Source organism: Cnephaeus nilssonii (genome assembly GCF_951640355.1).
Source record: "Cnephaeus nilssonii genome assembly, chromosome: 16".
In the NCBI taxonomy this organism is placed as follows: domain Eukaryota; kingdom Metazoa; phylum Chordata; class Mammalia; order Chiroptera; family Vespertilionidae; genus Cnephaeus; species Cnephaeus nilssonii.
Window position 1 is genome coordinate 17,186,358 of NC_137087.1, and position 27,198 is coordinate 17,213,555.

Here is a 27,198-nt window from a genome sequence, read left to right on the forward strand (position 1 = left end):
CGGACCAGGGCTTTGTTTGCTGGAAGATTTTTGATTACTGCTTCAATTTCATCGGTAGTTATCAGCCTATTCAGGTGTTTTGATTTTTTCTGATTGAGTTTTGGAAGCTTGTATTTTTCTAAGAATATGTCCATTTCATCTAGGTTGTCCATTTTGTTGGAATAGAGTTGTTCATAGTATTTTTTCATAATCGTTTGTATTTCTGTGGGATCGGTTGTTACTTCACCTTTTTCATTTCTGATTTTATTTGAGTTCTTTCTCTGTTTCTTGGTGAGCCTGGCTAGAGGTTCATCAATATTGTTTACGCTTTCAAAGAACCAGCTCTTGGTTTTATTGATCTTTTGTATTGTTTTTTTTTGGTCTCCATGTCATTTATTTCTGCTCTGGTCTTTATTATTTCCTTCCTTCTGCTTACTCTGGGCTTTTCTTGTTGCTCTCTTTCTAATTCTTTAAGTTGTAGGGTTAGATAATTTATTACAATTTTTCTTGTTGTGTTTTTTTTTTTGAGGTAGGCCTGTAGGGCTATGAACTTCCCTCTCAAGACTGCTTTGTGTCCCATAGATTTGGGATTGTTGTGTTTTCATTGTCGTTTGTTGCCAGGATTTTTTTTATTTCTTCTTTGATCTCTTTGGTAACCCAATCATTGTTTAATAGCATGCTATTTAGCCTCCAAGTGTTTGATTTTTTTTCATTGTTTTTATTGTAGTTGATTTCTAATTTTAGGCCATTGTGACCTGAAAAGATGCTTGATATAATTTATATCTTCTTGAATTTGAAGAGACTTTGCATGTGTCCTATTATGTGGTCTATCTTTGAAAATGTACCATGTGCACTTGAGAAGAATGTATATTCTGTAGCTTTGGGGTGAAATGTTCTGAAGGTGTCAATTAATTCCATCTGATCTAGTGAGTTATTTAGGACTGATGTTTCTTGGCTGATATTTTGTTTAGAAGATTTATCCAGTGGTATCAATGGGGTAGTAAAGTCCCTTACTATGACTGTATTGCTATCTATCTCTCCCTTGATACCTTCCAGGAGTTTTTTTTTTTATGTATTTGGGTGCTCCTGTATTGGGTACATATATGTTTACCAGAGTTATATCCTCTTGTTGAATTGCTCTCTTTAGTATTTTGAAGTGGCCTTCCTTATCTCTTGTTATGGCCTTCACTTTGAGGTCCATTTTGTCAGATATAAGTATTGCTACCCCTAAACTTTCATGATGCCTTTTATCTTTAGTGATCCTTCTGTATTTTTCTAGCTTCTTGTATGTATGCTTAGCTTGCACTTATTGACATACTAAACTATGTCCCCCAATGCATGATGCTCCACCTTTCTTGTCTATGCCTTTGCACATGCTATCTTCTGCTTAGAATGTTCTTCTTGCTTTCTTTGCTTTGCAAACTTCAAATACCCACCTAATGTTAAATTTTGTATAAAGCACTTCTTAAGACTCCTCAATACAATTAGTCACTCCCTCTTCTTGGGTCTTTAACATCTTAAACTTTCATCTATTATAGCTCTTATCACAATAAACTGTGACTACTTCTTTACATCTGTATTTCATATATTGTGAGTTCCTTGAATATAGAAACTACCATGTATACTGTACTTTACCCAGTGCCTGGAAATAATAGGTCCTGAATTCCTACACATGAGATAAGTAATTGATTGCCTTCATTTTCATCAGCTTTTTACCATTCTAATTAAAATCCCCATTGGTGCATCTAAATTGTTGCTACCAACACCTGTATCCAGAACATCTTATCTCAGCATCTGCCTTACCTGTTTTTTTTTTCTAGTCCCTGCTGGCTCTGCTTTCCTGACTTACCTATTTAACCAAATCACTATACCTCCTTCCTAGACCATTAATCTAATTTACTATAATCTAATTTATCATAGCTTTGGCTTGTGAACTATAGAAACTGTATGAGGTCAATACCCAGAAACTTTTTGGTTGGCATAACTCGGCTGGAGAGAAATTATCATCCCAAAAGTACCTATTTAATATTTCTATTTGTTGTTAGGTAAAATTCAGAATAATTTGAAGGAAAAAGCTAGCTATCCTTTGAAGCTGAATTAAGACCGCCAAACACATACTAACACATACATGAAAAGCTGAATTACAAACAGATTAAATGCCAGTACTGTCAATGGTGACAAATGCCTCTATGCTTTGTAGATAAGCTTACAAGTAGCATGCTGGGTTGGGTTCTTCCTATCATGTGTCAAAGAAACCTAATGACCCTCTTTATGATCTACTGTTTATGCTGACATACCAACAAGTAGGTTTCTAAAAACTTATGGTAGCCAACTGTTCAGTAATGTTTTATCATATATATCTATGAATTTCTCTTTTTCCAAAACTGGTCTTTGTTCTTTGTACTTATAAAACACCCAATAAAAGAAATCTGCATAGATATCTTTTATAATGTAACATAAAGATAGAAATTAATAAACCTGAGGGCATTTCAAAAGAAAGCTTTTTTGACTATTCTTTGTAGTTACTCTCAGAGTAGCTAGAGCCAAGGCTCTAAAAAGCTTAAATCTATATGGATTTACTATGAGGGCTTAAGGTCTAAGTGCTTTAACAGATCCCAGAATAGCTGATTGCAAAACTACTATTTAATTTGATCATAACAAACAGCACTGTTGATCTTTCCTAGTAATCATGCTAAAATCTCTAATTTATAGTAGAAATAAAATGTAAGTCCTACTGCAAGACTCAGAAAGTCAAGGCTATGGTTTACTTTCTAGGACTCATGGGCATAGTCATATTAACCAGCAGTTTAGACAGAAATATAAACCTTACTAGGAATCCAAATAATCATTCCAGGAAACTAGACCCATTGCTCCTCATCCATACTTTTTTAAGACTTAGATATTGTTTAAAGATCTACAGGGAATAAGATTATTTACAAATAGTTCCTTTAGTAAAATGTGTATTATATAAAAAATTCAATAATAATAATTTATGTGAATTTTTTCACAAAAAATCCACTTTGAAACACAGAATATAATCTCATTATCGATAATATAAATGTAGACTCTTTAATGAAGACATATTCCTATTGCTGTAAATTTTAGGTTACTCTACCATTCTGTTCTTAAACCCTAAACCAAGAATAACTCCTGGAAATGGAGACATTTCTCTAATGTTATTTGCTGCTTCTATGTGGATTTTAAAATGGGATGAATATAGTTTAACACTATTTTAAACTTCCATTTCGAACTTCCAGTATTACCCAGTAAACTTCCAGAATTTCTATGATTTTATTAACAGCTATAATGTTTCTTGATTTAGTATTCACTGCAAATTTTGTTAATAGGTTACTAATCTTTTCCCTAAATTTAAGGGGGTGCGGGCAGGGGAAAGGCTTACTAAGAGCCAGTCCAGCAGCAATTCTTTTAGAAAACACTTTAGTAGAAACGTTCTCCATGGCTGAATTCATTAGCCTTTTGCATTTAGTCTTTGTTTATCATCTTTAAACCAAGTCAATCTTTCTTAATTTTCTAAGGCATTTTCCCTAGTTCTTTACCACATTTTAAATATAGCTTTTTGTCTATAATTTTTTCTAACCTTATCAAATTTGTTTCATTCTAATGCCATGGAGTTGTTCATTGCTAATATTTTTTAGAGGGGTTATTGCTTTAATTCTTTGGTATTTAATTTTAAAAAAGATCTCCATCTTTAGTATTTGTTGATCCCTCTGAAACGAAGCTTTATATACAAATAGAAGTGTAGTTCCTTTCTTTTTATGGCATTATGATAAACTGACCACAAAATGTTTTGTAGCCCCAATGTTCTCTTCCTTCTCTTTATGGTACTTTAAGCACTTAATCATGTACTGCCCAGCACAGACTACCACAACTTACCATTTCATGCTTACCCACACCTCTCTCCTGATATTTGACATTCTCTGTGATAGATCATACCGTTTAAGGCCTCTTTACCTTTTGATCTTATTCCATCAACTTACATTCCTTTGTAATCTTAACTTGCCAAAACTGTAGTATTCTTCAAAGCCTAGTTCACTTCCCTTGTGAAACTTTCCCCAACTTCTTGTTCCCTCTGTTCTCCTATAAAAATTAGTTCGTAAAAGTTGTTACCACCTCTCATATTGTATTAGTGGATTATATCTCTCCTACATTTCAAGAAAAGGAGTTTTTGTCTTATTTCTCGTTATAACCACAATTCCTAACACATGGCACTCAATAAAACCATACTCTCCAAGTTGTCCTGTTTGAGAGTAGAGATTCTCAGACTTCTTCAACTTCAATATTACCTGGCATATTCTTAGAATGTGATCAAGAATCCTTGAGATGGAAGAACTGTTAGAAATAACAGTCCAAAACCTCAACCAATGCAAGGATACATTTTACTAAATATGCTTGTTTAAATATGTATAATGATTAGCATGACCATATAGATTGGTTTGCCCAGGAGAGTCCTAGTGTAATTAATGGTGCCCCTTTCACTCTCAAAAGTATTTGGATTTTGATAAAAGTTTTATGATCATCCTAATAACAAAAAAATTGCTTACTTCCTCACAAGTACCAGACAGCTCAACAGACTAATTATTGTATCTTTTGAATTCTATTCACAAAACACTTTTTAAAAATTTCCCTTTTGTTATAGATGGGAAAGGGGCAAAGTTCTAGAACTAAATGAAGTAATTATGAGTATAGGAAAAATTTATTAAGACAAATAGATTGCATAGATGGCAAAGGGCACAATTATTAAGCCAGAAAAGTTCTAAACATATTAAGAGGTTAATAGAAGCTGAGAAAAGCTGGATAAAGTTTATGGGCCAAGATTAAACAAAGGGGTGGGTTGGGGGAATCCTTAGGAATGCTGGCTTCTATTGGGCCAATTTAAAAACCAATGAGTCAAAAATGCTGTGAGCTTTTAAAGAAGTTTAATGAGAATAAACCAACTTGGCTAAGGCTTAAAAGGAATAAGGCAAAGCAGGTATGTCCTCACTTAAGTATAGATTTTAATATTCAAAAGTGCAATCCTTTATTCCTTTTAACCAAGGAAATTTTTGCTGTTCAGTTATCTGAACCAGACTTTTCTGCTACACTTGCAAACATTTTATCCAAGCTGAAAAATTGCATGCAGTATTTCAGCCAAAATAAAATGTTGCCACCAAGTTGTAATGCTCTGAAAAGAAAATTTTGGAGTCCTGATTAAATTTCAGAAGAAATACTCACTATATACAAACAATAATTATTCTGAAAAACATTTGGTAATATATCATTTAGATAAATATCCATTTGTATTATATTTTCTTTTTAAATTTTTCCCCACTTACAGTTAACATTAAATACTATTTTGCATTAGTTTTAGGAGTACAGCATAGTGGTTAGACAATCATATACTCTACAGAGTAATTCCCCCAATATTTCAAGTTCCCACCTGGCACTGTACATGGTTATAACAATGCACGGATTTGTGCACTGGTGGGGTCCTTCAGCGTGGCCTGCGGGGATCGGGCCGAAACTGACAGTCCAACATCCCCTGAGGGATGTAGTAGTGCACAAAGTGGCAGTAGGCCAGGGAGGAGCCCGAGCCCGAGCCCAGGCCAGGCGCCACGCTATTCCCATTCATCCTGGCCCTGCTGCGTCTGCTGCCGCTGCCGCTTGGTAGGCTTGCTGCCGCTCTGCTGCAGTCTCTGTGTGCCCGTCCTAGGGTGATACCGGCGTGCTCATGACCGAGAAGCCGCTGTGGGCTCGCGCCCAGTCAGTGCCGATGCCGGCCCCGATCCTGGTCCCAGTCCTGGGGGGGGGGGGTGAGGGACGGCACACAGGGGGAGTGTCCGGGGGAGAGGCTCGTGCCACCACAGCTATGCTCGCCAGCCGTGAGACTGGCGTCTGGGGCCCGTCAGTCAGTCAGCTGAACGGCGCTCCCGCTGTGGGAGCACATTGACCACCAAGGGGCCAGCTCCTGTGTTAAGTGTCTGCACCCTGGTGGTCAGTGTGCATCATAACGACTGGTCAACTGGTCGCTTAGGCTTTTATATATATAGACTAGAGGCCTGATGCATGGATTCGTGCATGGGGGGTGGGGGGCCTCAGCCTGGCCTGTGCCCTCTCACAATCCGGGACCCCTTGGGGGATGTAGCAGTGGGCCAAGTGGCAGGTGGCCAGGGAGGATCCCGAGCTGATGCTGTGTTGCTCATGCTCATCCCGGCCTGCTGTGCCTGCCGCCGCTGCTCGGTAGCACTGCCATGGAGAGGTTCCCACCGCTGCAGCTGCATTTGCTAGCCATGAGCCTGGCTTCTGGCTGAGCGGTGCTTCCCCTGTGGGAGCGCACTGACCACCTGACTACTAATTTGTACTACTTAATCCCTTCATGCTTTTCACTCAGTTTCCTAAACCCCTCCCCTCTGGCCACCATCAGTCTGTTCTCTGTATCTATGAGTTTGTTCTATTTAGTTTGTTTGCTTATGTTGCTCTTTAGATTCCACATATAAGTGAAATCATATGCTATTTGTCTTTCTTTGATTTATTTCACTTAGAATAATAGGTCTATCCATACTGTTGCAAGTAATAAGATTTCATTCTTTTTTTTTATGGTTGATGAACACTTAGGTTGCTTCCATATCTTGGCTATTGTAGATAAAACTGCAATGAACATCTATTCTTTTGTTTTAGTATTATAGGTTTCTTCAGATATATGCCCAGAAGTGGAATCACTGGGTCATAAGTCAGTTCCATTTTTAATTTTTTGAGTTAACTCCATACTGTTTCCATAGTGGCTGCACCAATCTACATTCCCACCAACAGCACATGAGGATTCCCTTTACTCCACATCCTTGCCAACACTTGTTTATTGATTTATTGATGAAAGCCATTTAAATCTTACATTTTAAGTCTTTAATCCATTTAGACTTTATTCTTGTATATGGTGTAGGAAGGTGGTCTAGTTTCATTTTTTGCATGTATCTGTCCAATTTTTCCAAAACCATATATTGAAGAGACTGTCTTTACATCAATGTATGTTCATGTCTCTTTTGTCAAATATTAATTGCTTATATAGGCATGTCTGTTTTTATTCCAGAACCATGCTGTTTTTATTACTATAGCCTTGTAGTATAATTTGTTATCAGGTAGCATGATTCCTCTAACTTTGTTCTCCTTTCTCAAGACTGCTGTTGCTATTCAGTTTTTTTTAGTGGTTCCATATACATTTTTGAAGTATTTGTTCTAGTTCTGTGAAATATGTCTTTGGTACCTTGATAGGAATTATGTTGAATCTATAGATTGCTTTGTGTAGTATGGACATTTTAACAATGCCAATTCTTCCTATCCTTCTATTGATTGTGTCTTCTTCAATTTCTTTCTTCAGTGTCTTACAATTTTCTGAGTACTTTTACATTCTCGGTTAAATTTATTTCTAGGTATTTTAGTTTTTTAATGTACTAGTAATTGTAAATGGGATTGTTTTCTTAGTTTCCCTTTCTGATAGTTCACTTTTTGTATATAAAAATTCAATCAATTCCTGAATGTTTATTTCTATCCTCCTACTTTACTGAATTCATTGATCAGTTCTAGTAGTTTTTTGGTGGAATCTCTAGGATTCTTTATATATAGTGTCATGTAATCTACATCTAATAACAGTTTGACATCTTCCTTTCCAGTTTGAATGCCATTTATTTCTTCTTGTCTGATTGCTGTGGCTAGGACTTCCAGTACTATGTTGAATAAAGAGTGGTGAAAGTGGACATCCTTTAGTTCTGATCTTAAGGGAAATGCTTTTCATTTTTCCCTGTCAAGTATGATGTTAGCTGTGGGTTTGTCATATGTGGCCCTTATTATGTTGTGGTATGTTCCCTCTATTCCCACTTTGCTGAGAGAGTTCTTTTTAAAAATCATAAATGGTGCTGGATTTTGTCATATGCTTTTTCTGCATCTATTGATATGATTATGTGATTTTCAGCTTTCATTTTGTTTATGTGGTGTTTCACGTTAATTGACCTGCAGATATTGCACCAATCTTGCACCACCAGAATAAATCCAACTTGATCATGGTGTATGATCTCTGTAATGTATTGCTGGATCTGGTCTGCTAATCTTTTGTTGAGGATTTTAGTATCTGTGTTCATCAGGGATATTGGCCTATAATTTTCTTTCTCTGTAGTGTCTTGTATTTTCAATTTTTAATTGATTTTTAGAGCAAGAGGGAGAGGAATAGAGAGACAAAAACAGTGATGAGAGAGAAACATCATTGATTGGCTGTCTCCTGCATGCCCCCTACTAGGGATCAAGCCTGCAACCTAACCTTGTGCCCTGAATGGAATCAAACCGTGATCTCTCGGTTCCCTGGTCGATGCTCATTGAGTCATAAGGGCTGGGCTTTTTATAGTGTCTTTATCTGGTTTTGGAATTAGGATAATGTTGGCCTCCTGAAATGAGCTTGGGAGTCTTCCCTCCTCTTGAAATTTTTAGAATAATATGAGAAGGATAGGTGTTAGTTCTTTGAATGTTTGGTAAAATTCACCCATACAGCCATGTGGTTCAGGACTTTTGTTTGTTGGGAGGTTTTTGATTACTGCTTCAATTTCGTTGGTTAAAATCTGTCCAGATTTCCTGTTTCTTCTTGACTCAGTCTTGGAAGATTGTATGTTTCTAGGAACTTTTCCATTTAAGATTGTCCAAATTGCTGGCAAAACTTATTTGTAATATTTTCTTATAATCCTTTGTATTTCCGTGGTGTCAGTTGTTACTTCTCCCCTTTAATTTCTGATTTTATTTATTTGGGTCTTTTTTTTTGGGGGGGGGGGGATGAGTGTAATGGTTTAACAATCTTCTTTATTGTTTCAAAAACCAGCTTTTGATTTTATTGATCTTTTATATTTTTAAAATTATATTTTATTTATTTTCTCTCTAATCTTTATCATTTCCTTCCTCCTACTCACTTGGGCTTTGTATGTTTTTCTTTTTCTAGTTCCTGTAGATGTAAGGTGAGAATATTTATTCGAGATTTTTCTTGTTTCTTGAAGTAGGCCTGTGTTGCCATGAATTTCCCTCTTAGGACTGCTTTTCACTGTTAGGTTGTTGTGTTCTCATTTTCATTTGTCTCAAGGTATCTTTTGATTTCTTCCTTGATCTCATTGTTCAGTAACATATTATATAGTCTCCATGTGTTTTTCAGTTTGTTTTTCTTGATGCTTGATATGAATTTAATCTTCTTAAATTTATTGAGACTTCTTTTGTGGTCTAACATGTGATCTGTCCTGGAAAATTTTTCATGTGCACTTGAAAAGACTGTATATTCTGCTGCTTTTGGATGAAATGCTCTGAAGATATCAATTAAATCCAGCTAATCCTAGTGTTTTATTTTAAGTCAGTTTCTTTGTTGATTTTCTGTCTGGAAGATCCATTGATGTCCATGGGGTTTTAAATCCCCTACTATGACTGTATCAGTCTCTCCCTTTATCTATATCAATATTTGCTTTATATCTTTAGGTGCTCCTATGTTGGGTACATATATGTTTACAAGGGTTATATCCTCTTGTTGAACTGATCCCTTTATGACTGTGCAGTGTCCTTCTTTGTCGTAAAGTCTATTTTGTCTGATATAAGTATTGCTACCCCAGCTTGTTTTTGTTCCAATTTGCGTGAAATATCTTTTCCATCCCTTTACTTTCAGTCTGTGTGCCTTTCAATTTGAAGTGGGTCTCCTGTAAGCAGCATATGTATGGGTCTTGTTTTCTTATCCATTCAGCCACTGTATGTCTTTTGATTAGATCGTTCAATCCTTTTACATTTAAAATAATTATTGATATGTAGGTAGTTATAGCCATTTTATTAATCATATTTTTAAAACCTTTTTTCTTCTTTTTAAGAAGTTCCTTTAAATTTCTTGTAATACTGGTTTGGTGGTGATGAACCCTTTTCTTTTCTTGTCTGGGACACTCTTTTATCTTTCATTCGATTCTACATGATACCTTAGCTGGGTAAAGTTATCTTGTGTGTAGTTATCTGGGCGAGACAGCCCCGATGACCCTGATCGCCAGCCAGGCTGAGGGACCCCACCCGTGCATGAATTCGTGCACTGGGCCTCTAGTTTGAATAATAAAATTTTTCATTGTGGGTGGCTGTCTTGTGCATTATCAGATGTGTAGTGGCATCTCTGGTTTCTGTCCACTAGAAGCCCGTGGAATTCCCTCACCTCTACCCAGTTGTGACAACCAAAAGTGAGGGGGAAAATTGCTCCTTACAACATTGAGAATTACTGTTGTAAGTAAATAAGGCAGCACGGTATAGAAAAAATTAGACTGGGATTCAAGAAGCTGGGTTCTAACCCAGCTGTTTTGTCTCTAACTTTGGGTTACTGGAGAAATTATCTAACCCAACAGTTCTCAAATTAGGTTATAGAAGGTAGTATTGCTAAATCAGCTATATATCTATCTAATAATAGAGTAGTATGCAAATCATCACTCCGCTACACTCACAAGCCACGCCCACCAGCCACGCCCCAGCCACACCCACCATCCAATCAGCTTGAGTATGCAATTAAACTGAAAACATGGCGGCAGCCCCGCCCCCCAGCCTCTCCAGGTCTCTGGGAGTTGGAGAAGTCAGGCGCCAGCGCCTGAGGCTGGCTGCAGCCACAGAGACCAAGAAGCCCCCTGCCCCATGATCCCAGGCTGCAGCCAGCCTCAGAAGCCTCAGGTCCGCCTGCCCAACGTCCTGGGGAGACGGAGAAACGGCCCCAGCGCCTGAGGCTGGCTGCAGCCACAGAGACCAAGAAGCCGCCCGCCCCATCATCCCTGGCTGCAGCCAGCCTCAGAAGCCTCAGGTCCGCCTGCCCCACGTCCTGGGGAGACGGAGAAACCGGGCCTTGCGCCTGAGGCTGGGTGCGGCCGGGAGACGAAGAAGCCGCCTGCCCCGTGATCCCAGACTGCAGCCAGCCTCAGAAGCCTCAGGTCCGCCCGCCCCATGTCCTGCGGAGACGGAGAAACCGGGCCCCAGCGCCTGAGGCTGGTTGCAGCCACGGAGACCAAGAAGCTGCCTGCCCCGTGATCTCAGGCCTCAGCCAGCTGGAGAAGCGGTTCACCCCACGTCCTGGGGGAGACAAGAAACCAGGTGCTGCAGCCCAGGAGATGAAGAAGCCGCCTGCCCTGTGATCCCAGGCTGCAGCCAGCAGCAGAAACCTCAGGTCCGCCTGCCCCACCTCCTGGGGGAGAATTAGAAACCGGGCCTCAGCGCCTGAGGCTGGCTGCGACCTGGGAGATGAAGAAGCCGCCTGCCCCGTGATCCCAAGCCGCAGCCAGCTGGAGAAGCCGCCCTCCCCACGTCCTGGGGGAGACAAGAAACCGGGTGCCAGTACCTGAGGGTGGATGCGATCTGGGAGACGAAGAAGCCGCTTGCCCTATGATCCCAGGCTACAGCCAGCTGGAGAAGCTGCCCACCCCATGTCCACCCGCCCCACGTCCTGGGGGAGATGGAGAAACCGGGCCCCAGTACCTGCAGCTGGCTGCAGCCCGGGAGATGGAGAAGCCGCCTACCCTGTGGTCCTGGGCACCAGTACCTGTGGCTGGCTGTGGCCTGGGAGACAGAGAAGCTGCTCACCCTGTGGTCCAGATGCCAGCACCTTCAGCTGGCTACAGCATGGTAGATGGAGAATCCGCCCACCCTGCAGTCCTGGGCACCAGCACCTGTGGCTGGCTGTGGCCTGGGAGACAGAGAAGCCGCCCACCCTGCAGTCCTGGGCTCCAGCACTTGCAGCTGCAGCACAGGCGAAGCCCCCTGTCCACCATCCCCTAAGGCTGCAGCCAGCCTGGGCGCCTATGGCTGACCAGAGGGAGGGAAGCCCGGATCCTGGGTGCCTGTGGTCAGCTGGAGGAGGGAATCCTGGGTATCAGGTGTGGGCCGAGGCAGAGGTAGTTAGGGGCAATCAAGCCAGCAGGGGAGCAGTTAGGGACAATCAGGCTGGTAGGCAGAAGCAGTTAGGGGCAATCAGGCAGGCAGGTGAGCGGTTAGGAGCCAGCAGTTCTGAATTGTGAGAGGGATGTCCAACTGCTGGTTATCCCATGAGGGGTCCCAGATTGGAAAGGGTGCAGGCCAGGCTGAGGGACACACTCCCCGCTGCCCCCGTGCACGAATTTCGTGCACCGGGCCTCTAGTAATATAATAAAGATATGAGCCCACTTAACTTTCTTGGGCCACATATTTTTTATTTTATAATAAATAACAATTTTAATTTAGGTAATAATGCCATAGCTTGTAACAAACCAACCTACACCATAAACTAGAAAATCTGCAAAATAAAAAATATTTTAAAAATTAACTGAAGGTATGAGAGAGCTGTCAAGGTAGCTAAGACTTGATGGGACAAGAAAAGAAAATCCTAAAGTTAGGCTGACATTGTAAAAGTTTTCCCCTCAGGGCATTTGTAAATTCTTGGTGCTGGGTGAAAGGTTGAGGATTTAGAGTAGACAATGGGGACTTACTAAAAGGCAGAGAAGCCATCAGAACTTTTGGCAATTTCCAGAGACAAAAATTGGAATTTGGAGCTGCCTAGGCAGTCAGAATTGAGATGTCATGATCCTGAAGTTCTCACACACTACAATAAACCTGACACTCTGCAGTTTTTTCCTTTGAGCTATTTGTCAGATTTGTAAGGTAGAAGGATAAGAGGACAAGACATAAAACAGAAGACCTCTAAAAGGCAGAGTAGTATTTTTGGCAGTTCAATGGTACCAAACAGAACCCACCAAAGAGTAGGGATCCTAAACCATACACTAGGATTTCAGGAGAGCTAGAGCATAGGATTGGGGATAAATTAGAAGTAGATGGACCCTTTCAAAAGTGCAATCCAAGCTTGAGTTGGCTCAGTCCTTGATCTGTTTAATACTAGCTGCCTTCTTTTTAGTTAAAATGTGTTTTTTATTGATTTTAGAGGGGGGAAGGAAGAGGGACAGGTAGAGAAACATCACTGTGAGAGAAAAACATCGATTGGCTGCCCCTACTCCCCCCAACATTGGGGATCAAACCTGAACTCAGGCATGTGTCCTGACTAGAAATCAAACTGGTGACCTTCTGGTACATGCAATGATGCTCAATCAACTAAGCCACACTGGCCACAATAGCTGCCTTCTACAGGAAGACAATATCACCAGCAGAAACACTGTAATTTATTATGAATAATGTGTAGCACTTAATGAAAAATTATCAGGCAGACCTAGAAATAAGCCCAGAAGAAAAGACAAAAGAAATGGACCCACAGATGACTGAGGCTTTTAACTTTTGGACATGCAATTTATTATTACTGTGTTCAAAGAAAATAAATGACAAGGTAGAGCATTATACTATAGAACTGGGATTAATAAAAAAGAAATAATTTAGAAGATAAAAAATGTGATTACTGAAATAAAAAAACTCACAGATGTGTTGAAATGCAGATTGGACAAAGTAGAAAGAAAGGAGTTGTCAACTAACTGGTAGGTGAATGCAAAATATACAAGCTGAAGTTTGAAAGAATGAAAAGTACAAGAAAGAGTATAAAAGACATTTGGAACACAAAATAAAAAGGCATAAAACATATGTAATTGGTACCTCAATTGGAAAGAGAGCATGCAGTATCTGAAGAGATTAACAGCTGAGAAGTTTCTAAAACTGGTAAGAGCATCAACCGTAAATTTGAGAAGCACTAAAACTAACCCTAGCAGGATAAATACAAGAAAAACAAGAACCAAGTACAGAGTGAAAGTCAAAGAAAAATTCTCAAAACCAGCCAGAGAAAATGAAAATAATATATTCAAAAGAGCAAAAATAAGACTAACAGTGGACTTCTTAATAAAAATAAGAGAATCCAAAAGATAATGAAAGATCACCTTTAAGAATATAGCTCTCAATGTAGAGTTCTATACTCACTGAAAGGCAAAATAAAGACATTTTTAAACAAACAAAAACCAAGAGAATTCCCACACTACATGTAATACTAAAGGAAGTTACTTAGGCAGAAGAAAAATTACAAACTATAGCCATTTCAACAGTGTTTGTATTCAGTGAGCCTTATTGTGCTACTTAGTGTAGTAAAAAAAAAAAAAGTAAAGGATTGGGAAAAAAGCAACCAAACTGCCATTGTTCACAGATATTATTATATACATAGAAAATCCAAAAGACATATTATACAAGATGTTCTACATTTTGATTATGGTGGTTGTTCATTGTTATTTAGTAAAATATATGTGAATTTTACTATATGCAATCTATACTTCAATATCAGAATTAAAGGCCCTTTCAGAAATAAATGCTAACATTTGCCTAGTGTAGGCTGTATTCCATTTTGCTTTCTAGCAACATGAAAGGTGGGAGTTGAAAGAAGTCTCATTTCTTGACAGGCCTGAGATTACTAAACCATACAAACCATGGCCCACAAATATTTTGTTAGGAATGTGACAGTCCTGTGTATGTTGTTCTAAATTATTTCGACCACTTGGCTAATGAAAGAACTTTGTCTTTTGCAGTTATAACAATCTAAAAATGGAATAGGAGTTAATAACTTAGTTGTTTATATTCATAGTTAAGAAATCTATATTCTTTAAAATCTCAGCTGGTAAGAACTTTTTTCTATGAATGCCATACATGGACATTCTGAAAGATTGCTATTTAATGTGTTCTATCCACACCATCACCAGCCTACGCCAACAAGATCATCATTTAAAGCTGGTTTGGCTATAGTAGAGAAAACATTTTCAAAATGATTTATAATAATAGTTTGTAGCAGTAGGAACTGTGATGATGTGCTGACATTATTCTTCCAGCTGCTGAGGTTGTTTTCCTTTAGAGCTGGCATTTCCCTATTCCACTTTCTGTGCTACCAGAACTGCAAATCACAGCTGACCGTACCTTACAGAGCACTGAGTGTTTTCAAAGAACATGAAAACTTAACTAGCAAATGGGATGACAAGATTCTTTAAGGACGTAATAGCATGAAGACAAGTAACTTCAAAAACCCCACTTACTTATAATGAAATCACTGACGGCACTATGAGGTGATTATCTTACATTACAAGCTCCTCCAGGGCAGGAGACTATGTCAAGTAATATGTAGATTACTTGTCATTGGGGAATGGGTCCTTGGTACTTTGTGATCGATTGAGAAAGAGAAGCATTCACCAAGGCCTGACTTATTTTTTTAAAAAAATAAGTATTGTTGAAAGGATATATATGTGTCCTTCTTCCCCCCGATTAACCCCCTCCAGCAAGGCCTGACTTATTGAAGTAATAGATGCTTAGCTGCTAAAATGTTCTGTTTCCATCATACCACAGGATCACAGAACTTGAGGCAACATTATCAGATCACCTAATGCAATGGTTTTTCAAAGTGACAGATGAAGGATAGGCAGCATTGCTAAATCACATAAGTGAGCTTCTCAACAAATAAACAACCCTCCACTCCACTCCCCTTCCCCTAGACTCCATCCCTCCCCACCCCCTTTCTCATACCTCTTTGAGGATGTGTATTCAAATACTCCTCACAGGGACATATCAGGTTGAGGGGAAGGTGTTTTTAAGAAGGCAGGACTGTATTTATCAAGAGCCCACTATTGATTCTGATATGGTAGCACCAAGTCTTCCAGTTGAAAACCTCTGACCTAATCTATTTTCTCCCTTTGAGCAATATTACAACTCAAACAACCTAGAAAGAATTCTGAAAGTATTTAGAAAAGCCTATAATTTATTCTTCAGTGGACCCATTTCATGGCTACATAAAGGCCACTGTATGAAATGCATTATTTTCAATTTAGAATAAAAGTCTTACTGTTTTTCCCAATTTTTAGTACAGGAACTTGGAGAAATTTATACTTTGTACAAACACTTATATGTACACATATGTGTGTATGTATGTATATATATTCATTTTTTCAGTACAATCCTTAATATAGTAAGATGTTAATATACAAAGACCTCATTAGTACTTGCTGTCCGGTAAGCAATGAAAATATGTAGTCTTAATTTTTCTAAAGTTTATAGATACAGAAATGATTTCCTTGACCTGACTTCCACCATACCTAACAAGTTCATTCAATGTTTATTAAAGGACAAAAATGAACAGAATCATCTTTTCTTTCGTGTCTTTCATTCCCAACTTCTTATTCTTACTCTTATTACTTTTCAGTGCCCCCTTCACCTCCCCCTCCCCCACCCCCTTTCCCAAAACTTGGAACTCAATTAGCCTGTGAGCAATGAAACAATGACTGATATGTGACAAAGCCACTGGGCTGGATGGATATAGAGGATGGATACCCAACTGTAATAGAGGTGGCCAAAAAAATACTAGATTCACAGTCAACTTAGAGTAGAGGAATTTAAAGAATTACCTTTATAAAGTAATAGAAAGTGGTTTATAGCCACCATATTGCAAAAGGAGAAAAGTCTCTAGAATTAAATACCAAGGAACCTGATTTTGTTATATTATTGCTAAATGCCACAAACTTAGCAGTGATCATTTAAAAATAGTCTACAGTGTGAAGTTTAAGGAACAATGACTCCTAATTAGTGTTATAATAAGTGTGTTAGCCATTCTGGAATGTCATTTATGGTAAATTAAAGAACTACTGTCCCTCCCCATCTTCCATTAGTATTTTAATGTTAGGAGGTGGGAAAAGCTGATCCATATTCAAGAGGAAAAGAAGAAAAACAATAACAAATTGGCATCTCTTCTGTGGATTGCCCCACAGGCCAAGCATTTTTATGTTCTTAATCATTATTAAATGACTTAACATGACACCCAGAGCCTGGCGAATGATTGCATCCTGACATGAGAACGAATTACAAATGAAATGAAAGATCAAGCCGTATTAGAGGATTGCCTCTGGGAAATGAAAATCTTTAATTCTCTTTTATTATTGACATTTATTTGGCTGCCATGAATAACAACATAGCAAAGAGATTCAGCTATGCTTGTGCACTGAATAGCTTATCCCAGGGCTCAAAACTGCATTAACATTTATCATGTTTGCTTTTGTAGCTGACACCACTGAACAGATTCTCTATCCATCTTGTATTTATCATGCATTGCAGATATAGTACACCCTCTAATTTAAGTTCATTTTCATATAGTAGAAGCAGCAAAGATTACCAGTGTCTGTCCTCAAATAAATTCCTGCTGGTAAGCATTTCTAAGAGGGTTTAATATATTTAATAAGAAACAAATTGAGTTGACAAATTCAGTCACAGGAAGAGGATGCTAATTTTAAAGGTTTCAATTTTTGGAAATTTGTGCTAATTCACAAGACACTTGTACAATATGTATCTCTGGAATAAAGCCTTAAAATAAATGTCTCTATAAAGAGCAACCAAATAGCATTTTATGAATCTGAAGGCAGTATGACAATTCTTATGAGGTAAGAAAGTCGGTATGCTTTTCACTTTTCCAAATGGTGTTCACTGCTAAGACAGGAATAGGCCACATACTATAAAAAGACAGCAATTCAGTTATTATCAATGCAGGGGTATCTTTTCATGACTTATTTATTTTCTCTCTTGTACAAATTAACAACATGGCTTTTCCTGTCACAACAATAAAAGATTATACTGTATGTGGTGTCTTTGCTCACATGATCCTCTTTGACTAGATTGCCCTCCTTTCTTAAATACTTCCTAAAATTCAAGGCTTAGCAAGGATATCAATGTATCTGGGGAAAATAAATCACTTAAGACTATATATCTGATTTTTGATTGAAAAATTAATTTTCTGTCCTTCTGTATTTTATACTTTTAATTATGAAAAATTTTAAGTGTATATACAAGTGGATGTAATTGCACAATGACCCCCCCCCCCCATATCCACCACCCATCTTTTGCAATTATTGACTCATGGCAAATCTCACTTCATCTATAACTTCACTTCATTATTTACTATGTACTGCATTATTTTGAAATAAATATCTAAATCTTGCTTTTGACAATTCTAAAATAAGAAAGTTGAAATGAATTAATTCTGGGTCCCTACTCACAAAATCTGACAATAATTTATTCTTCTATCTCTTCAGGCATATTTATTTAGTTCAATAAAAATTTACTTCCTAGCCACTATACAATCTTTATTGAGGCTTTATTGATTTCCTTCTGAGTCAATAAAAGCGCATGTAATTTTTACCAATAATTAACAAGTGTAATTACAGTTTCTTATATTCATATATTGATGTGTATTAATTTTATTCCTGAGTTAGATCTTTAGGACTCATATCTTAAGTTTTAGGGTTCAGTAGAGTACTGAATAAACACAAAGGTAATAATTGCTTCTGTTTATAATAATTATTAATTAACCTATTTTAATCTTAATGGTTCAGACAAAATGAAAAGGTCTGTATTTTGGCTTTAATAGTAGGTAGCACCATATTGACAATATTAATCATTTTTTTAATTGTTTAAGCTACCACAACTCTTTTTTAAAAAATATATACTTTTATTGATTTCAGAGAGGAAGGGGGAGGGAGAGAGACATAGAAACATCAGTGATGAGAGAGAATCATTGATCGGCTGCCTTCTGCACGCTCCCTACTGGGGATCGAGCCCACAACCCGGGCATGTGCCCTTGACCAAAATCGAACCAGGGACCCTTCAGTCCACAGGCTGACGCTCTATCCGCTGAGCCAAACCAGCTAGGGCAATATTAATAATTTTATTTGATAAAATGTTTTTTTTTAATTTTTTAATTAAGGTATTATATGTGTACATATCTTACCATCCCCCCCCAACCCCACTGATAAAATGTTTGTTGACTAGATAAAATTCCTATTTTATTTCTATGAAATTAGATGGCTGTGTAAAAACAGAAGTAAAGTTTTCTTTAAGTTTAAAGCTGATGAAGTAACTTATATCTGGGTTATATTTGTTCATAGTTGGATACATTTATGTTATTGGAGCACAGGTATTTGGTAATTAAAATGTATGTTTTTCAGGAAAGACATTTCTAGATTGACAATATCTCCAAAATATCACAGTAAAAAAATCAAGGGAGATTTACTCAACTGATTTTTCTTAAATTATCTTCTTAAAAATATTTTCTACTGAGATAGAAGGTACATATATATTTATTAAAATTATTTTTTTAAAAAAACTATACAAGGTACATTTTCACAGGAATAGAACAAAAAATCCTAAATTTCATATGGAACCACAAAAGACCAAGAACAGCCAAAGCAACCTTGAGAAAGAAGAACAAGGCTGGAGGCATCACACTTCTTGATTTCAAACTATATTACAAAGATACAGTAATCAAAACAGTATGATACTACTATAAAAACAGAGACACACAAGTCAATGGAACAGAATAGAAAGCCCAGAAATAAACCTGGATATATGTGATCAATGAATTTATGACAAAGGAACCATGAACATACAATGAGGAAACAATAATCTCTTCAATAAATGGTTTGGAAAATTGGATAGCCACATGCAAAAGAATGAAAGTGCACCATTACCTTACAACATACACAAAAATCACCTCAAAAGATTAAGGACTTGAAAGTAAGACCTGAAACCATTAAACTCTTAGAAGAAAAGGGGATAAGTTCCTTGACACTGGTTTGGTGACAAGTTTTTGGATTTGACACCAAAAGCAAAGTCCTCAAAAGCAAAATAAACAAGTGGGACTACATCAAACTAAAATCACAATCAAACAAACAAGCAAACAAAGAATACTTCTACACAACAAAAGAAACCATGAACAAAATGAAAAGGCAACCTATGGAATGGAGAAAATATTTGCAAATCACTTACCTGGTAAGGAGCTAATAACCAAATATATATCTTATACAACTCAACAAAAACAAACATAAAACCAAACAAAAAAATCAAACAAAAACAATGTGAAAGATCTGAGTATTTTCCCATAAAAGACATACATACGCATGGCCAACAGGTATATGAAAAGGTGCTCAACATCATTAATCATCAGAGAAATGTAAATCAAAACCAAAATGAGATCACCTCACACCTGTTAAAGTGGCTATTATCAAAAAGACAAGAAATATGTGTTGGCAAGGACATACATGAAGAAAAGGAACCCTTGTGCACTGTTGATGGAAATGTAAATTGGTGTAGCAACTATGAAAAAGTGTGAAATTTCCTCAAAAAATTATAAATAGAACTACCATATGATCCAGCAATTACACTTCTGGGCATTTATTTGAAGAAAATGAAAACACTAACTCGGAATGAAATCTGTACCCTCGTATTCATTGCAGCATTTTTTACAATAGCCAAGACATAGAAGCAACCTAAGTGGTCCGTTTGATGGATGTAGGGATAAAGAAAATGTATATATACTTATACATTTTCTTTATACATTTATACATTAAAATAACATTCAGCCATAAAAAAGAAGGCAATCCTTCCATTTGCAATGATATGGATGAACCTTGAAGGCATTATGCTAAGTGAAATCAGTCAGACAGAGAAAGACAAATAAGGTCTGATCTCACTTGCATGTGGAATCTAAAAACACTCGAACTCATAGATACAGAGAACATATTGATGATTGCCAGAAGTGTGTGTGTGTGTGTGTGTGTGTGTGTGTAAGCAAAATGAGTTAAGGTGGTAAAAAAAAGTATGGTGTTTTGAATTAAATATAATAGAAAGAATGTAAATTTTGTTATAAATGATTAAGCTCCATAATACTGGTTTTCTCACACAGTTTGCATGTTTTGAATTAATTATGTTAGAAAGGATATAGACTTTTGTTATGAATGATTAATCTCCATAATAATGGTTTTCTCACACAGTTTGCACATGTACCTGTAGCCATTATAGTGTCATCACTCCCTTGGGTGAAAATCACAACTCGCTGCCTCTTCGAGTTCACCTTTGGCAGAGCTTGGGTCTTTCTGGCTATCTCTTTAATATCTTCAGTCTGTTAATCAAAAGGAGAAAAAATTTCTCATAACCAGTACAATAAGACAAAGCTTTCTTAGTAGATTAAGGATTTAGACTCTCATGTTTAAAATGAGATACTTAAACATCTATTATGAGTTATCATTTAAAATTTTAACCACATACAAAAGTAAACATCTACACTAATAAAAGAGTAAGATGCAAATTGACTGTACATTCACAATATCCACCAGCCAATCAGGAGTGAGCATGCAAATTAACCCAACGAAGATGGAGGGTTAATTTACATACGCAGGTGCAGAGCGGCCAGGGGCAGGGAGGGACACAGGTGTTCTGCACCACCCCAGCCACTCCAGGCCTCTGGGCAGTGTGGGAAGGTGGAAAGGCGGCTCCGAAGGCGGCTCCGGCCGGAGCGAAGGTGGTGCCAGCAGCCAGGGGAAGGAAGGCCCATTCTTGCACGAATCTTCGTGCATCGGGCCTTTAGTAATAGTATAATAACCTCCAAGGAGCCCACCATCAAATTGTAAACATTTAAAATTTATTCCTTTATACTTTCATCTACCTGTCTTTCATATTATTCTGAAGCAAATTCCAGAGACTATATGTCATCTGTAAATGTTTTAGTATGTATCTCTGAAAGATAACTTAAACATAACCACATAACTATTATCATATCCTAACATATAAAAACCCTGGGTTGTAATGACCAGTAACAACCGAGGCTTGACCAACAGGAAGTCAGTCCTGCAGTCAGCTGGGTTGCCATGGCTTCCTCTGCAGGTGTGGTGCCCAGCACTGACTGCTGAGGGGGCTGCGAACCAGAGAGAGGCCTGAAGAGAGAAGCAGGGACTGATCCGTTGCCTCTTTGGCAGCTTTTGATCAGCACTTGCCTCTCTCTTTCTCTCCCAGTCTGGCCAGCAGCTGCTGCTCCATTTCTCTCCAGGCCTACACCAGGGCTGCTGATCAGCCCCGCCTTTCTGATCAGGCCCCGTTGATAGGCCGAGAGACACTGACTGGCATAGAAACTGACCAATCAGAACCAAATCTGGGTGAAGTGTGAGGAACCAATGGCTGCCTAGGAGGCAGAGCTTTTGACGCTGACTGGCATAGAAACAGAACAATCAGAACCAAACTGGCTGGCAGAGGAGGGCAGTTGGGGGCAAGAACAGGCCTACAGGGGAGGGCCATTGGGGGCAAGATCAGGCCGGCAGGGGAGAGCAATTAGGGACGAGATCAGGCTGGCAGGGGAGGGCAGTTGGGGGCGAGATCAGGCTGGCAGGGGAGGGCAGTTAGGGGTGATCAGGTAGGCAGAGGCAGTTAGGGGCAATCAGGCAGGCAGGCAGAGGCAGTTAGGGGCGATCAGGCAGGCAGGCAGGCAGGTGAGCCAGTGGTCCCAGATTGCGAGAGGGATGTCCAACTGCCAGCATCCCCCAAGGGGTCCCTGATTGGAAAGGGTACAGGCTGGGCTGAGGGAACTCCCCTCTGTGCATGAATTTCATGCACCGGGCCACTAGTTTAAAAAATAAACACTAATCCCTTAATATCAGCAAATATCCAGTCAATTTTCAAATTTCCAATAAAAATTTGTAGAAAGAATATTAAACTATTTTAGGGGTGTACAGAGCATGATTATGCTGACTATGGAAATAATACAGTTACTATAATGCCAAAGTTTTAAAAGATTTAAAATGAGAGAGAGGTGCTAACCATTTCATACAGACTTGAATTTCTTTAAAAAAGATAAAGTTAAAAAAATTACAAATTAATTCTAGAAACCCTGATGCTATTTTTCGTATCACGCAGGCTATGCATGAAGTTTTATACCTTTTTTTGTGTGTGTTAATCTTCACCTGAGGATATTTTTTTCCATTGATTTTTTTAGATTGAGTGGAAGGGAAGGATTGAGGGAGGGAGGGAGGGAGGGGGAGAGAGAGAGAGAGAGAGAGAGAGAGAGAGAGAGAGAGAGAGAGAGAGAGAGAGAGAGAGAGATTGGGATTCAAACCTGCAACCCAAGTATGTGTCCTTGACTGGGAATCAAACCCACGACCCTTGGTAGGCTGACGCTCTACCACTGAGCCACACTGCCAGAGGAAGTTTTATATCTTAAAAGTTCTTGACCTGAAATCTAACGCTTAAGCTATAAGTAGGATTTTTAGAATCATGCTTTCAACAACCTCAGATAATTTCAAAATCCATGTCTGAATTCAATGAGCCTCTAAAACAGCCCATGGTTTGCGTTTGTTGGTTTGTACTCCCATCACTGTGCAAAGTTTCAGTTATGGAGAGAGAAACACAACCAGAGGGGAAAGATATTTGCTTGGCATAAGGAAATTAATTAGGATATACAGGATGGAAACATTTAGGTAAGCAAGGCAGACAAGTCATAATGGTTACAAACAACATGAGAAACCATGACATTTTTAAAGGTATGACAGTCTTTAGTAAAATAGCTGTATGCTGTTTGTTCACTAAGTACTTAAGAAATTCCAGATGATATATGAAGTTAGGCTTCTACTATACCTAACATGATAATACCAGAGGACGGCTGTTTCTGAAAAGAAGAGCCACTTGAGGTATAACAATGCTGCTGACCTTTCAAACATGCTGACTATTTCACTTCTGGTTGCTTATTTTAGAACAGAACTAAGCTTGAACTCAGATAAGATGGGAAAAGAAATTCCCTCAGTTTTGGGGAAAGGCTATTATAAATGACTAGTAACAGCTGAAAGGACCAAAAAATGCCATATAACAATGTCTTCAGTCTCTCAAATAAATGTATACATTTAATTAAAATGACTCACATATATTCTCCCAATCACCTTGCCACACATATATTTTACTACTATAGGGTTTTTTTTTTTTTGCTTATGATTGAATACAGTTCATATTTAATAAAGATAAGAGGCAAACTCCAGGAATAGATTCACTTTATCATCTTTGGAGCAGCATCTTATGCATGTCTGGATGTTTTTTATATAGAGGTCTTTCTTCAAGGTGGTGTAAGGAATAAATTAAGAATGAGATTCTACAATTGTCTTCTACCCAACCCTGTAGGAAAAAAAAAATTTTATGGAGCTTTGTTAACTTAAAGAAACCTTTTATTTATTTATTATTTTTTAAATTGAATTTATTGGTTAATAAAATTATATAGGTTTCAGATATATACTTCTACAATACATCATGTGTGTACTGTATGGTGTGCTTACCACCCCAAGTCGAGTCTCCTTCCATCATCATTTATCCCCCTTTACCGTCTTCCACCTCCTCCCCCCCTTCCCTCTGGCACTCACCATACTGTTGTTTGTATCCATGAGTTTTAAAGAAACCTTTCTTATGTCTCAAATTAAATCCTATAAAACTGGCAATTCGAGATTGAAGTAAACTTTCTAAATATAAAACATAAATCTTTACAGATGGTTACACTTTATTTCTATCCACATGCACAGTTCATACAAAACCCCTTTGTTGCTCTGGGATAACTGGCAGTGAGCACCAAAACTAAACTTCTCACTAGGCCTTGAGGAGCCATTGCTTTGCCCTCAGGAGTCGCTCCACATCTAGTATAAAAACTTTTCTTAAAACCTTTTTGTCTTTCCAAAGCTACATATTTCTAATTTTGCTATCGCAGCCAGAAGATTATTTTCCCTTATATGTGGGCTAACATATCTTAACAGAATGATGAAATTACAAGGGATTTAGAGTATGACACACCTGGATTTGTGCACCTTGAGCAGGTAAATAAACCCCTCTGAGGCTCCATCTCCTCATGTACATACTAAGAAAATATTTATGGTAGAAGATGTTGGGAGAGAAGTATGCTATAATTGGTGGGTAAAAATTTGGAGACAATCAGGGTATTTGCATAGTCTCATCATATCTCCCCTTAAGATATTTATTCATTACAAAAGGAAAAATAGTTATGTTACAATGAAAGAAACTGACGGACAAGTTTACCCTGGTAATCAAATTTAGCAATGCTAAAATTAGGGGGCAAAATAGGATATTTGCATAATCCCAAAATATTGCCCTCAAGGTATTTATTAACTACAATGGGATAATAGTAACTTTATAGAGGATACACTGCAAACACCACCTTAACACAGTGATCAAAGTGAGTATCACCAACAATAAAACATAGCGACATCATGTGCGTCCCTGATACGATGCACTGAGAAGGGCCCATCACTTCTGTGATATTTCTGGAAAACATTCATAACATCTACTTAATTATGTAAAAATGTCAGACAACCCAAATTGGGGGACATTCTACAAAATGAGTGACAAGTACTCTTCACAAGTAACAAAATCATGAACAAGGAAAGACTTAGAAATTGTCACAGAAAAAAGGAGACTAAGGAGACATGACTATTAATGCAATGTGCAATCCTGGATTAGATTCTGGAACAGAAAAAGAAAATTAGAGGGAAAATTGGTGAAATCAGAATAAAGACTGAAATTTGGTTATTGGTATTATACCAATGTTAATTTTCTGGATTTGATCACTATGCCTTGGTTATTTAAGATATTAAGATTAGGGGAAGCTGAATAAAAGGTATCTGGGAACTACTATTTTTGTAATTTTTCTAAGCCTAAAATTATTTCAAAATAAAAAGTTAAAAATAACTGTTGTGAGGATGAAAGAGGATAAGGTGAAAGAGGTTAATGCAACATTTAGCACATGCTAAGTACTTAAATATTTCTTTCTTTCTTCTAATAACAATCATTTTAATACCCTCCCAAACTGTCACATCCTGAGGTTGCCCTCCAAATCTCCAAAAAGGGCTTCAAGTTTTTGAGTAGTGAGAATTCAATTATGTTCTCTAATAAGGAAGGAAAAAAAGGAAAGGGGGGAGGAGAGGTAGAAGAAAGCTCATACAATTTAACTATGAGCCATGTGTATAGTTCCAAAAGCGCTTATTAAATCTTAACTTCTCTAGGCAGTGGTATTACTGTATCCTCATTTTACAGATGTTGAAACCAAGAGCCATGTATATAGCTCTAAAGTACTCATTAAATTTCAACTACTTTGGGCAGTAGATACTATTACTACAGATGAAGAAACTGAGTCACAGAGAGGTTAAGTAATTTCCTAAGGTCATAATGATACTAAGTGGTGAAGCTAGGTTGAGCATTTACAAAGTGAGACTCCAGGGGTTACACTCCTAATCACTACTCCAAGCTATCCACAGATTATACTACTTCTATGAATTTAAGCAATGTGCTTTCTATTATCACAAAACTATATAGCATGTTCATCTTAAATCATTTTTCTGCCACATTCACAAATTATTGCTGATCTTGTATTTAAGTTTGGTATTTTTTTTTTCTTAGTTATTCTGGCTTGTATTTTACCCTAGTAAATTTCCTTTTTTTATTGGTTTGCAAATAACTCTTTTATACAGCCTCCATCTCCACTTCCCTTTGGCCATCACCACACTGTTGTCTGTGTCTATGGGTTATGCATATACTGTATGTTCTTTGGCTAATCTCTTCACCTTCTTTCATCAGTTCCCTCTACTACTCTCCCCTTTTGAATTTCAAGGTATTTCTTATTTTCCAAGGTCATTTGGAAATCTAATCTCCTCTTCTAAATCATTAGAATGTAAGAAAGATGTATAGTTTATATGGTAGAGCTGAGGTCTGGTTCCAAACCCATTATGTATTAACCATGTCACCTTATATAATTCATGTAGCCTTTTTGTATCTGTTAAATTGATATGGCAATACATGCCCTACCTACCTTCAAAGGTGTCTGTGAATGTTAAATGTATTAATGAAATGTTGGAAAAGGTTTTATACACAATGAAGCATTAAAAATTTTTTTATTGATTTCAGAGAGGGAGAGGGAGAGGGAGGGAAAGAGAGAGAAACATCAATGATGAGAGGGAATCATTTGATCAGCTGCCTCCTGCATGCCCCCTACTAGTGATTGAGCCCACAACCCAGGTATGTGCCCTTGATCAGAATTGAACCCGGAACCCTTCAGTCCACAGGCCGACGCTCTATTCACTGAGCCCAACCAGCTAGGGCTGAAGCATTTTATAAATGTTAATCCATTGTACGCCATAAGCGTCTGTATATGCAAGCTGAGGACCTTCCCCACATGACATATGCATCCAAAAAAAAAAAAAATGTTTTCCCTAAGTGGCAGCCCTGACCAACTTTAAAATAATTTTTCGTGAGAATTTTCAGCTGAAAATATTCAAGAACACCCGAATTGTGAGTAATATATTTATTTTTATAATATTCATTGCAAATGAATTTTTAAAATTAAATTCAAAATATTGTGGCGTGTGGGGATGGTTTCTGTTTTGGCCGCGTGGCAGTTAACTGGTTAAATTATGC

The 27,198-nt window shown here is 37.9% G+C and overlaps 1 protein-coding gene across 3 annotated transcripts in view; it reads right to left on the reverse strand.

The window, feature by feature from the left end:
• ADK (adenosine kinase) overlaps positions 1 to 27,198 on the reverse strand; it is a 507,845-nt gene that overhangs the window by 81,564 nt on the left and 399,083 nt on the right. For 2 of the 3 annotated variants that reach the window (XM_079794327.1, XM_079794328.1), the window contains exon 9: positions 20,758 to 20,872. The exons of the other annotated variant lie outside the window; for it this stretch is intronic. In XM_079794327.1, coding sequence (XP_079650453.1) covers positions 20,758 to 20,872 — 115 coding nt within the window. The remainder of the gene's footprint in view (positions 1 to 20,757; positions 20,873 to 27,198) is intronic. 3 annotated transcript variants of the gene reach the window in all.